This window comes from Vespula pensylvanica, chromosome 8 (genome assembly GCF_014466175.1).
Source record: "Vespula pensylvanica isolate Volc-1 chromosome 8, ASM1446617v1, whole genome shotgun sequence".
Classification (NCBI taxonomy): Eukaryota; Metazoa; Arthropoda; class Insecta; order Hymenoptera; family Vespidae; genus Vespula; species Vespula pensylvanica.
Genome location: NC_057692.1, coordinates 1163508 through 1177556, shown reverse-complemented (window position 1 = coordinate 1177556; position 14049 = coordinate 1163508). Strand labels below are relative to the sequence as shown.

At 32.8% G+C, this 14049-nt stretch overlaps 3 protein-coding genes and 1 non-coding gene across 13 annotated transcripts in view; 3 read left to right on the top strand and 1 right to left on the bottom strand.

The window, feature by feature from the left end:
- LOC122631094 (CCR4-NOT transcription complex subunit 6-like) overlaps nt 1-6447 on the top strand; it is a 527872-nt gene extending 521425 nt beyond the window's left edge. For 6 of the 7 annotated variants that reach the window (XM_043816355.1, XM_043816359.1, XM_043816356.1 and 3 more), the window contains 4 exons: nt 350-580; nt 666-843; nt 940-1079; nt 1166-6447. In XM_043816355.1, coding sequence (XP_043672290.1) covers nt 350-580; nt 666-843; nt 940-1079; nt 1166-1242 — 626 coding nt within the window. In that variant the 3' untranslated portion in view covers nt 1243-6447. The remainder of the gene's footprint in view (nt 1-349; nt 581-665; nt 844-939; nt 1080-1165) is intronic. The other variant, XM_043816354.1, reaches the window with a different exon arrangement.
- Trnav-uac lies at nt 121-193 on the top strand. The gene has a single exon. It is a non-coding gene; the product is annotated as a tRNA-Val (tRNA).
- Nucleotides 6448-6505: 58 nt separating the features above from the next.
- On the bottom strand, nt 6506-7426 carry LOC122631101 (28S ribosomal protein S24, mitochondrial). Its single transcript, XM_043816369.1, has 3 exons — nt 7271-7426; nt 6953-7130; nt 6506-6878 (listed from the first exon to the last, which is right to left on the bottom strand). The coding sequence occupies exons 1-3, from the start codon at nt 7295-7297 to the stop codon at nt 6592-6594; spliced, it is 492 nt and encodes a 163-aa protein (XP_043672304.1). The 5' UTR covers nt 7298-7426; the 3' UTR covers nt 6506-6591.
- A 1050-nt stretch (nt 7427-8476) lies between these two features.
- Nucleotides 8477-14049, top strand: part of LOC122631113 (tetraspanin-5) — a 78847-nt gene continuing 73274 nt past the window's right edge. For all 4 annotated transcript variants that reach the window (XM_043816398.1, XM_043816395.1, XM_043816397.1 and 1 more), the window contains exon 1: nt 8477-8852. In XM_043816398.1, the coding sequence (XP_043672333.1) occupies nt 8763-8852 (90 nt within the window). In that variant the 5' untranslated portion in view covers nt 8477-8762. The remainder of the gene's footprint in view (nt 8853-14049) is intronic.

Here is a 14049-nt window from a genome sequence, read left to right as displayed (position 1 = left end):
TTTTTTGAAATAAAAGATTATATTGTAATATTTTCGAAAATATTATTAATTTGTTCGATATTATTAATTTTTTTTTAAATGGCATAACTAGTTTTATCTCTAATAAATACTTTCCATCGAGGTTCCGTAGTGTAGCGGTTATCACGTCTGCTTTACACGCAGAAGGTCGCCAGTTCGATCCCGGCCGGAACCAACATTTCTTTTGCATGGGAAAATTTTGATAAAATATTTTCTACCTCGTTTATTAAAATTAATGTATAGAAGAATATTATTTGTAATAAAACACACAAATTTTTTTTTCGCATTAGTTATTTTATAATTATTAATACGAATACGTTTGTTTATACAGGTCTGCCGTCAGATCCAGCACAAGTACAACAGCCAATTTTAGTTTGCACAGCCCACATTCATTGGGATCCTGAATTTTGTGATGTTAAGTTGATACAAACAATGATGCTAAGTAATGAATTACGTTCCATTTTGGACCAAGCTGGCCAGTCTTTCCGACCTGGTCACAAGCCAGACTCTTCCAACGTGCAGCTTCTACTTTGTGGTGATTTTAATTCCCTACCCGATTCAGGTAAATCATTATAATATTATTTATAAAAAAAAAAAAGTGATATTAAATTATTGCAAATAAATCATTCGTATCTATTAAAAAATAGGTGTCATTGAATTTCTTACGTCGGGACGTGTTGCGGCCGATCATCGCGATTTTAAGGACTTAGCTTATAAATCATGCTTACAAAAGATCTCTGGTTGCGATAAACCTAATGAATTTACACATTCTTTCAAACTTGCATCTGCCTACAGCGAAGATATTATGCCTTACACTAATTACACGTAAGTTACGCATATATTTCACTTGAAATAAAATTCATTGTTATTTGTCCTCGTTTTTATTGATATATTAAGAAAGAAAAATTTACCTTTTTGCAGGTTTGATTTTAAGGGCATAATAGATTACATTTTCTATTCGAAACAAAGTATGGTACCGTTGGGACTTTTAGGGCCGTTAAGCGCTGATTGGTTTAGAGAACATAAAGTGGTAGGTTGTCCGCATCCGCACGTACCATCTGGTAAGCATATGTTTTTATAAAATTGTTTAATTCATACGAAAGATATCAATAAAAGATCTTAACAACGTAACGATATTATTTTTCAGACCACTTTCCATTGTTAGTAGAACTAGAAATGACACCAACAGTAGGAACAAGCAACGGTTTGATCTCACGCAGGTAGCAGCCGCTGCGATCTAGACCCAAGTAATAACAAGGGAATGATATACAATAATAAAAATGAAATCCTTATCACTCCTTCTCTTACTTCAGGCTCTAGCAATATCACTCGCAGTCGACTACTACTCTAATAGCGAATATTACGAATACTCCACATTGCCGCACATTCAACATGCTGACAGACATATTGATGAATAATTCTAATGACCAGGTGAAGGGAGTCGTGTTGTAATGCGTTTAGCCCATGTATAGTGTATTGCATTTTTAAGAACTAACTTCCCATATTAAGAGTACCATAAACTCTCTATTACCATCATAATATGTAGATACACCTATTTTCCTACAAAAATGATATTCCGATCAAGCCTCTGTGATATCGTCATAAACAATTGGAACAATTTCACATATTTATTAACTAACAAACTAGTATCTACTAGAAAAAATCCTAATCTCTTCCTAAATGTCATTACAACATTCTCCAAGCCAACTTTTGATAAGAATGCTGCCATCCAATGACAAATTGTATTTTTAAACAAAAGAAAACAAAAAAATATGAAAACATACACGCTATACTGGGCTGTGCGAAGTGATCGGAGTTGACTTAACAATTTCAATGCAAGTACAAATCTGTTCTTATTGGCCACTTATATTGATAATGATAATGTTATATAAGGAAATAGATGATATTTGTAGCAAATGTAATTGTAAGTATGGTAAAATGTAACGATGTTCGTCTATCATAGTAACATTGAGATATATCAGTTGACATTCATCATTAGGTATGTTCAGTTCCAATTATTAATATAATATATCACATCCAATTTACTACTTGATAATTCAGTTGTAAAGTAGATAAATATTATAGGTATTAAATACCTGATATGTTCGCGTCACATACAACTGCATTTCTTTCGTCAACAATATATATTATTTGACGATACATTTGATGCCATGTATTATCGTTGAAAGCAGTAAATAAAAAAATTGGCAATTTATTATATTAAATATCTTAAGAAAATATATATGTATATCGAAAATAAATTTTTAGTACGAGTGCAATGATTACGATGGTTACCATATGTAAAATTCGTAAATACACAACTGAATTATGCGAGTAGTCAAACATTTATTTGTCAAAGACGTATGTGTAGTAAATGTTGTATAAAGTAGACTATTATCTTATAGTTTTAATTAACGATCGTAGAAATGGCATTCTGAACTGTACATTCATTCATTCACAATACATTTTCATGTGACAAGTACACGGTCCTTGGAAAAAAAATGTATGAAACTTTATATAGCTTAATGACTTCGGGCCTAACGTAATACATTAATACTATTTCTCTTGCAATATATTTAACATCAAACATTTCAATCGCAACAAATACATAATCGTCATATCGTTTTAACTAATCGTAAACGAAAAAAAAAAAAAAGGAACATATATCATTTCTTTCACCTTTACGAAAACGGTGACGAAAAATTTCCAACTAAAGTTTATTTTTTCATACTAAAGTTTATTTAGAATGAATAAATGATAGATATTTGATCTAATTTATAAAACAATATCAATCGTTTTGCGGCAATTGAATGTTTCATTATAATAAATATAGGTGACATCCTATATAGCATAATATATTATTGTAAGAATATTTGTTGTTAAAAAACACATGTTTTATGAATGTTTTGTCATCGAGAACGTATTTAATTTAATTATTACAAAACCAAAAGATTTCATGAATTCATACGAATGCTAATCAACTGCAATATATTAAAAAAAAAGAAAAAAAAAAAAAGAAAAAAAGAACAAACCATCAAGCAAACAAACAAACAAACAAATATCTCTCTTACGGACGAATAGATTATGTTATAATAAAGAAATTTATATATCAGCATTTAAAATACTAGGTATTTATAAAACTTTTTAAATATACTTTCTTGCTAAGTGTGTCTTATATATGCTAAACTATGAGTCTATGAGTCTATGAGTAATCTGCTAGTATTTCATTACTTAGAATATAAATATATAAATGGTTAAGTTTAGACCAATATAATTATTACATGCAATTGTAAAGCGATATAAATCGGTTAAATTATGTTCATTTAAAAATATGAACAATATATCGTTGCACTTTAAGCAGCACTTAGTAAGCCTTATTATTTAAATAGATATACAAAAAACGCTATTAGATAACGATCGTGCTCTTATGCATTTTGGCTTACAATAAGACTATAACAATGAAGTACTAACGATTACCATACAATTAGCTTGAGTACTGGGAAGCTCTGAAGAATCGATAATTAACTTATAAATCGTGGTAGCCTTTCCGTGTCACGACGCCTGTAGCTTAAATGATATGTACACTAAGTAAGTTACTTGTATCACTTATATCAATATTATGTGCAATGTTTATTGATAATATATTTTTATTACTCTTTATTCCTCGATATATAGATTTTTCCGAGATCAGTATTAAATTATAACTGATATAATTTATGTGAATAATTATTAACAAAAAATATTGTAAAGAATCTAAACGCTTTGTGTACTAGTTTATACATAATATTGATCTTACAGTGATACCATGTCTTACTGCCCATATGTCTCTCTTTCTCTTCTCTCTCTCTCTCTCTCTCTCTCCCCCCCCTCTCTTTCTCTTTCACTTTTTCAATTATAAAATGTTACAAAAATATATACAAAGATCTTAAGTAATTGTAAGAAGTTTTTCTGTCAGTTATTACTTTTAAGAATCATTTCCAAATGCTTTCATTTTTATATTATAGTTCGTCAAATTTTCTTCAATTGTAAAAAAAAAGGTTTGATAAATCCTTTAACATGAGAATATAACGTTTTATTTTAACTGAAAATCAATTTATTACAATCTTCAAAGTAAAATGTAAAATATTTTTAATTGTAAAGTAATTAATATATACGGCAGAACTGATGTTACATTGTTCTTATATTTCTTTGTAATAATAGAAATTAATATAAATTGAGTTAAATAGTTGCCAAATTTTTTCCAATAAATATTTACAATTGCTTTTTTTTTAGAAATGGATCATACAAGATAATTATCTTTTATTGTCCGTACGATGTTATATAATTATCCGCTAATAGAAATAAATTTGAAGGATCTATCAAACTTCTTTTCAATGAGAAACAATGTTTCATTTATAAAAGAAAAAATTAATCATATTTTATAACATGAATATATATGTATATATATGTTATATAGATATAATATACATATTATATACATATAATGTATAGATATATATATATATATACACACCCACGCATATACATATCTAGATAGTTTTTGTCTTTATTGGAACAATGAGTACCTTTAAAAGTATTTTATTTTCAATTTATTATCTGTTTTTTGGGCATATTTCTAGAAAAAGAATCTTTTCATTTGCCTTATTTATTATACATCTTCTGAGCATCTCCAGCATGTATATCATTCAAATATATTAGTCTTAGAAGAGTTAATATTAAGTAGATATTTTTACGTGATTATAATAAATATTCTTTGTGAGATTCTGTACAATGCGAACACTGTGTTCTGTTGCTTGGAATGTTTAGTGTATTTGTATAATTTCCAACTTTATAACGTGTAATTAATGCCTGTTCTTCTCTGTACTCTGCAATTTAGGTATAATATGATATAACTTACTTAAGAATATAATATATATATATATATAATTACACAAAGAGACACTATGTATGCAATACTGCATAAGTTTATATTATTCAACTAATCAAGAAACATTTTGTTTATTATCAAACTTGAAGAGAAAAAAAAAAAGAAATTTTTATAGAAGTTATTAAAAAACATTTAAATAAATTTTAGTATTCTCGTAAATTCAGATTTTCATTCGAAGCATCAATTTTAATGAGATTAATCTATTTCTTGATTTTTCGGCCGGAACTTAAAGGGTGTTATGAAATCGTAAACGAATAATATGCGATTCTATGTAATCATGTCATTTAGTACAGAGAGATTATTGAGATGACTTTATTTGCTTCGATGAAAGTTTTATTTGTTTATGAAGGTATAAAGAGAATATAAGGTATGTAATTCTGAGATAAAAAAAGAACGAATTAGACTGTCCGAGGTAATAATAATAAAAAAACAAAAGATACAAGCGATTCCTGACCTCATATGTGGTATTGCACGAGTGTCGATATTTGACTTCCATAGATAAGAATTAAGTTATACAAAATAATAATAAGATGAGCACAGCACATTTCAGCCTGTACTTTTATAAAAAAAAAAAACGTTCAAAAATTGTAAACATTGGAACACAATTCTTGCGTCCTCAAAGTGCTAAATCTGTAAATTCAATCAGGTTTCGTGTAAGCTTTCAAAAATTAACTTTCGGTAATTGAAGAGTAAAAAAGAATTATTCGGGAAAAAAAGCATTTCTTTGCGAAACGTATATACATTAACTTGATTCTTGTGTAAGAGTGATATGCGACCTTGTGATCGATAGAAAGACCTAATTAATTAACGTAGAAATAATGACAATAGTTCTTCTACTGTCACCCAATCGTTTCTAGAAGCTAATAACTTCTCGATAATTAATATATTAATTGTAGTTTTTTAATTCACACATCTAAATATAACGAAAAAGTAACTTTTAAATCTTTCAAATTTAGATATCTTCTTAAGTACATCATGCATTTAATCAATACCGTACGTACAATAAACACCATTTCATCGTACAATAGGAAAATAATTGCATTGTATTATGTAATAAACATTGTGATTGTGACTAATGTACAGACATGATTTGTACTTCCCTTTTATATAAACGAATCTAAACATTGTAATCGTAGGGCATAGCGAAGCACAGATTAATCAACCATTAGAAGTCTCTCTTTGTTAAGCATTCGAAATGAAATAATACTCAAGAAAACATGGAAAGTACAAATATGTAGCTACACGGTCCTGATTGAATATTGGTAAACAAAAGTTGTAAAGACATAACCAAGGAGAGAATGTGTAAAATTATATCATGATCGAATGCTCTGTCAGTCCGCACTTAAATACCCTTTCGTGTTATTTGAACATACATTTTAAAAGTGGCATATACTTTACTTTTTATTAAAAATGCAATGATTGTATATGGGCTGCATTTGAATCATGATCAAATGTAATGATTTACTAAGCGATGCAAAATAAATGAAAAAGATTTAAAGAGACATCATCTTTGCAAGATATTTTCCCATCTCAGAATATATTTATAAATAAGACGAAGCATAACAATTTATATGCTTTTATTATATACATTTTTATTCCATATTTTTACAACGCTTATATCAGTTATTCGTAACTTTATTTAGTTTCTAAATACGCTTATATACAGTTTCGTCTTTAAGCGCCGTTACTATTTCCATTTTCACAGGGGATTGTAGCCAACGACTCAAAACTTCTTCAGTGTAACCGGTCAGAAAGTATATCTTACTAGGATGTATACTACGTTGAATAATACCAGCAATCCTAACCAAATTATGTTGCCTTTTAATTATTATTTCAGATATAAATAAATTGTGCCACGTTCCTGTCACGAAACGTCTAATAAATATATCTTCCAATGCAGTCTCCGCCGGTCTGTTGCCATCTACTATATTTGCTGGATCACGAGAACAAGTAAAATCATAATTATCCCATAATAATCGTATACTTCTTACTCTTCATTTTACATACATGTATTCCAAGAATTCCATGATTTTCTGTGAGCAATGTAATGAGGCGGATTAGCCATTTCATATGTTAAACGAAGAGTTCTCTTTGGCGTTGGTTTATAACGACCAGATTGCACTTTATTAAGGGCTGTGCATACATGTATATAACGACGCAACGAAGGTTGTTGTAAAAGAGACATCTGTATATAAATAACAATTTGTTCACGGATTAAATACAATATAATTAACGTCAATATAAACGATACATTGGCATTATTGATAAAGCTGCTAGGTTATGTTAAGAAATATCAATTGTAACATGATAAATATTCATAATTACGTTGGTTAAATTCGGTAAAAAGGCCATCTTCTTCGATCAATTGCTTTTACGTTTAATCTCGATACCTTATAACGTGATAAAAAATAAAAAAAAAAAAACATCAATTAAGACGAAATATATCCATAACCAAAATCGGCTTACACTACGATTGCGCATGATCTTCTGCGATCAACAGAACGACATAGTTTAAATTGCGCGCCAATGTGACGTATCTTTTTATTTACAATACACAAAAAGAAAACAATTCGATCGATCGAACATAACTGATTAACTTCGCAGTGAAAGTTTTGTAAACGATTTCGTAACGTAACAAAGACGTACGAATATCTTTGTTTCGAACGTTTACAAGAAAGGAAGAAAAAAAAAAAAAGGAAAATTGCGTTCGTAGAAATTCAACGAGGTTTCGTTGCAAGAAAAAACGAGATTCTTAACCAACGACTCGACATCGCATTAGACGTAATAAGAATAAAAATTAAAAGATGTCGTAGATTTCGAGAGAAGAAGTAAAAGGAAGAAGGATAAAGAGAGAACGAAATGTAAAGAATAGAGATATTAAAGAGGACGTTAAACGATGACTGCTAAGAAGAGAATAGAAGAAGAAGAAGAAGAAGAAGAAGATGGAAAAGGACGAAGCTATCCTGATAGAGAAGAGTGGGGTAGGGTGGGGTGAGGTAAAGAGGCGGGGCAATGGTTGGCGGTTTCGGAGTGAGAGAGAGAAAGAGAGGGGGAAGGTCAGTGGTGGGGGTAGCTCGATCCGTCGGTGGCTCGTTGATCGGAGAGCGAGTGCAGTGTGCGTCGTGACGTGACAATGGCGGTAGTCGTGATCGCGGTGCGGTGCGTTATTGTGATCAGCTGATCGAACGCGCTTCCGAGAAGATAGAGTAGTGTGTGCGTGTGTGTGCGTGCGTGTGTGACTGCGTGTGTGAAAGAGAGAGAGAGAGAGAGAGAGAGAGAGAGAAAGGAAGAAAAAGAAAGAAAAAGAGAAGTGCGTGATCAAGAGGCAGAAAGGAAGAAGGTCAAGAGAAAAGGACGGAGAAAGTGAAAAGAAAAACGAGAGACGTGCGGAGCTCTCCATCGTGAAGGAAGGTGTAAAAAGAAAGAAGGAAAATATTCTTTCGATAGAAGACGATGTCCTCGTCGTCGATATTATCCTCGTCGTCGTCCTCGTCGTCGTCGTCGTCGTCGTCGTCGTCGTCCTCGTCGTCGTCGTCGTCGTCGTCGTCGCCGTCGTGGTCGTCGTCGTGGTCGTCGTCGTTGTTGTCATCGTCACCACCGCCGTCATCGTCATCATCGTCATCATCGTCATTGTCGTCGTTGTCATCATTGTCGTCGTTTTCGTGAGAGATCGGCAGTGCCTACCTAGGCGCCGCCGTTCCTAATCCCTCCTATTGTGTGTTGCTAATATATTAGTAGTGGGCCCCCTGTATATCCGGTGTGTGTCGTGCACGAATGCGTGGAGTTAACACGAGAGGTAGATAAATGTCTCTCAACCATGCCCGCCGTGCGGAAGTACAGAAGGGATACCAGTGAAGTGAGCTGTTGCCTCAAGTACGTCATCTTTGGATTTAACGTCATGTTTTGGGTATGTAATATTGTATATATATTTCTTTACTTTTCTTTTCTTTTTTTTTTTTTTTTCCTTAACGTTTGTATTTTTATATTATATATATATATATATATATCGTATCGGATAAAAGGAACGTTTAAGAAACGACGCAGAATATCCTTTTTTTTTAAACTCTCAACGATTGTTCGTTAACATTATCAAACCTCGATCTTATAATATAAAGAACATTTTGATCGACCAATACTCTACGAGACGCGAAGTTTTACTTCTTCGAAGTTGATGTATGTAGCAGCAACAACAGCAGCAGCAGCAACAGCAGCAGTAATAGTAGTAGTGTAGTATATAGAGTTCGTAACGGTTAAAGAGTAAACGCGAGTAAACTTGTTTCGTCCTGTTTCTTGCTGAACCTTGTCGTTAAACGTCGCGTTACCATGGAGAAAAAGAGAGAAAGAGAGAGAACGAGAGTAACAGAGATAGAGAGAAAGAGAAAGAAAGAGAATTGTCAGTCTCGTTCAAGTCCTCTATCCCCCCCCTTAACCACCTATCTTTGCCCGCAGCCCGCCATCGTCAGTGCGTTCACCGGCTTTCAACGTAATATACGTAAGAAGTCTCTCTTCCTTTGTTCGGCCTTCTCTCTACTGTATTTTACTCTTATAACCTTCAAACCGTAATCCCTTCCTTCCTTTCTTCCTTTATTTCTTCCTTCCTTCCTTCCTTCCTTCCTTCCTTCCTTCCTTTATTTCTTCCTTCCTTCTTTACTCCCTTTCTTTCTCCAACTTTGGAAATATTCCGAAAATCATCTGATTTCCTCATCGAATTTCTACGTTTACCCTTTACCAAGCAAATTCAGTTTACCAGCAATTCTATTCTTGGATAACAAGCGATAAAATGGATCGAGTTTATAGCTCAGCCGAATTTTCTTCGCACCCGTTTTGATAGCAGCGTAATTGTAAGACCTTAATCGTAAGACGCCATTTTGGTAACGCGAAAGAAGAAGGAAAGAAAGAAGCTCAAGAATTTTTTTCTACGGTATTATATCATACTCGTACATCTATTGTATCGGAGAAGAGCGTAGTGATTACATCCCACGTAAGTGAGTAGGTATTTAAAGTAAACACGTTTAGAAAAAGGAAGGATAATTAATTCGCGAGGAACGATGAAAGATATTTTAGATGTATATAATTTGAACGTATGCGTATATATAAAATGTAAAAATGTAGAAACGACGACGTATTTTACGTAAGAGAAAATCGAAATGAACGAAGTCGTGTCTCCGAATGAGATTCTCTTCGAAGGAGACATCTTCACGGTTTATATCGAGGAAATTTAACTTTTAGTACGATTATATATACAGTTTTATATACTGTACGCTTGTGTATCAATTTATGTATGTACGTACGTATGTATGTATTTATGCATCGATTGGTCGTTTTGTAAATTCAAAAAAGGTCGCAGAGTGTTTCGATGGAGAAGAAGAAAGAGATAGAAGTAGATACATATATATATATATATAAACACATACACACATACATATAGAGAGAGAGAGAGAGAGAGAGAGATATGGTGGGAGAAAGACCGGGAACGAGCCGCAATGCAGCTCGTATGCATCGTCAAGTGTTCCAATTGCGAGAAGCGGGGCATACGTGTGCGTCACGGTCTGTATATCGCGTAGAACGACGCGCGTATATACACGCCGGACGCATCCCATTGTAAATACGGGGAATTAAACGAAGTTCGCGACTCGTGAACCACCAACTCTATGTATATAGTATATATACACGACGAACGCGAGAGAAACGTCGCGTCGCATCGCGTCGCATCGTATCGCATCGTATCGCATCGCATCGCATCGTTCGCCTCTTCGAACATATACCTACCGAACAGTTTTTTTGTTCTTTCTTTCTTGATTCTCTCCGTTGATGCCGTTTAGCGAAAATCGATCGGACTTTAACGAGTTTCGTTTCGATTTGAACCACCACTCTTCCGTCACGTTCGTTCTCAAATACTTAACGGGGGAAAAAGAAGCCACTAAAGCTTTAGTATCTTTCTTTTGACTTTATCTTTTAAGGATGTCGATTAGAGTTATCGAAAATTAATTCAGGGTTTTCTATTTTTTTTTCTCATTCTTTTTTTTTTTTTTTTTTTTTTTTTTTTTTTTTTGAATTCTATAATTCAGTTTTCTTTACAAGTCTACGACAACATCGTATAACGTAGAAATTATATATAGGTATATATATATATATATATATATATATATATATATATTATGAATCAGTTGATCTCAATAAAAAAGCCATTTATAAATACTATTAAAATTGAAATTGTGAGAACTTTATAGATATATGAATTATTGGATTAGTAAATAATCATGAAGGAATTTATAGGAATTTATATTTAAACGATACGTTTTTTTTTTTTTTTTATAAATAAAAATGTTAACATTATTTAATGATCAAATTAATAACATCTAATAATATATTATTACTTCGAAATAATGTATTATATCGCATGGCTTTTTTTTTTAGATAGGAAATATTGCAAATGTCGACATTATTAATCCGCCGATTTAATAACGAATTTCATGACGATAATACGAAATCAAATTTCCAAAATTACGTATAATGCAATGTTTTCCATGAATTTATTTAAATCCGTAATTAATGCCTTTTATAGACGATTTTGTGTAGAGAGCTTTTATTTATTTATTATTCTCCTTTGTTTAATATCACCTGATTATTAGCAGCATATTTCGATGTTTATATTAATTTTCCTCGGTTGCATCGTCATACGTTTCATACGACCTACGTTTCATAGATTCTATACAACGGGAGGATAATCGCGTGCGAATATCTATTCTTCGTTAATAAGACTTTGAAAAAATTTATATGCGACGTGAAGAAACACATTTATATACATACGTGATTAAGAGTATGACCTTGTAAAGTTCTCGTCGTTAGACGAGAAAAGAGACATAATTAACACTTTCGTAATAAGGATCGTTAAGTACGTAAGTACATACTTATTTTCCCACATCGCTTATTTTATAGATCTTTATCGATCATTCTCTTGGTCATAATAGTGCTACGTGAGGATTTGTAATTAGTCGAGCGGGTAAAAGAAAGGAAAGAAAAAAAAAAAGAAATAAATAAAAAGGAAAAACTAATAAACAGATATCTACGTTTCGACGAAACACGTAAACTGTGAGTCATTGAGAATTCGTCGAAAATTTATTCTAAATGAGTTCGAGTAATAATATTAGTAATAGTAGTAGTAGTAGTCAGAAGTCTTCTTCCACTTACTCGTCGTTACGCTTGTTCTTCCTCGATCCGGTAGAACCGGGTTTTGATCCTTGAAAAAGGACGACCGGATCTCGTCCTTCGCGTCGCGTAGTCTGACGAGGCGAACGAACTCCAGTCGTCGTCGTTCTCGACTTTGCCACGTCCTTTGCCGAGACGCAAAATACGAAATTTCTTTTCTCTCGTACATCTACCAACATTTTTCTTCGCATTCGTTGTTTCATTTTCTTCGATAGAGTAAGTATACGTTCTCTTACGATCGCCCTGACAGATTTACGAAAATAACAAAATGTTTCCAAGAGTTTCGTCAACGTATCAAATACTTCTGTATATTTCTGTATATTTATATATATATATATGTGTGTGTGACGGAGAAAAAGACTAGAAAATTCAGAAATATCACCGACTTTGAAAACATAAAAAGACTGACGGTAAGTGTGTGTACGTGTGTATGTAAAGTGTGAGAGGATCGACCTTGCTAGTATCGTGACGCTTTGCAGTCGACGAACGTTCCTTTCTTTTCTTCCTTTTTCTTTCCTTGTATATTCTCTTTCTTTCTCTTTCTCTCTTCACACGTACACCAAACACACGTATACATAAACACACGTAAACGCCACCCTCTTGGTACGCGCTGACGCGCACGCATCTCACGTGCACTCGTGCGTGCACGAGTCTCTCTCTCTCTCTCTTACTTAAAAATTGTCTAATATACATATACATAAATATATACATATTTACATACATACGTACAATATATACATACGTACACACACATATATATATATACATATATATATATCTTCGTCTCCAAAGATATTTCGATATAAAAGAAAACAAAAGGGTAGTTCATGATCGATAATACGATGTTTGTAAGTTTGTATGTAACGTGTCTATTATCAGAGTTCCTCTCGAAACTTTCAACCAGCAAGCATCCTGACGACGAAACTCTGTTTGAGGTATATCATTACAAAAGTCGTCCGTAAAACCGGTTTTCGAGCAAGTCAAGCGGCCACCGGTGCTGCGCTGCTGATGCTCTTCGATTTTCTCCATCTTTCTTTCTTTCTTTCTTCCTCTCCTTCTTCCACTCGCTCTCTCTCTCTCTTTTGTATTTCTCTCTCTCTCTCTCTCTCTCTTTCACTTTTTATCTGTGAGTCATCTTTCTTACAACAACTTTACATCGTTTCCTTCTTACGAAGAATAATATTTACGAATCGAACTCGTACTTTATCGATAGGTAGATTCAAGAAAATATCGAAACGCGTAAATCCAAGAAAATAATCGGAACTTTTTAATTTGGTTTAACGAAAAAAACATACGCACAGCTTTTAAACGATCAACCTTTGCGTTAATTAAATGTTTCACTGTGAAAAAGGATTAAACGCTTCAAGGCAGCTGTCGTCCTCGTCGTCCTCGTCGTCGTCGTAACGGGATAGGATTTTCAAGCGAAATAAGGACGATTCACGTTCCTTCTATATATTTTTTCTCCCTCCTACTCCTCCTCCTTCTTTTTCTCTATTTTTCTTTCTCTTTCTTTATCTTTTTCTTTTTTAAAGTATCTCCCTCTTTGAAATTGCAAGTGCTTTGCAAAGGATAAAAGTAAGATCCTCGTCATCTCTACTCTTTCTTAACGTCACGATTCATAGATACTACGTGTGTGTGTATGTGTGTACGTACATATGTACGTACGTATGTACTTACATACAACGTTGAAAAAGAGGATCAACGAATTGTTTGTCAATAGTAATCCTATCTCATTGAAATTTTTATTTCATCGAACTTTCATTGATTTACACCTATGTATATATTACGATCGTATTTGTTTGGGCGCTTTATTCGAGAATGGAATTTTACGAGACGGTTCAAGGTTAAAAGTAAAGAACGTGTGAATAATTTACGATAAACAAGTACCAAAGGGA

What these genes read in the sequence shown, in the direction of transcription:
- LOC122631101 (XM_043816369.1), bottom strand. Translation starts at nt 7,297, where the DNA reads ATGGCCTTTTTACCGAATTTAACCAAC. An exon ending in TTTTACCGAATTTAACCAAC is followed by an intron (nt 7,131 to 7,270) that starts GTAATTATGAAT and finishes ATTTATATACAG; the next exon opens with ATGTCTCTTTTACAACAACC. An exon ending in ATGGAATTCTTGGAATACAT is followed by an intron (nt 6,879 to 6,952) that starts GTATGTAAAATG and finishes CTCGTGATCCAG; the next exon opens with CAAATATAGTAGATGGCAAC.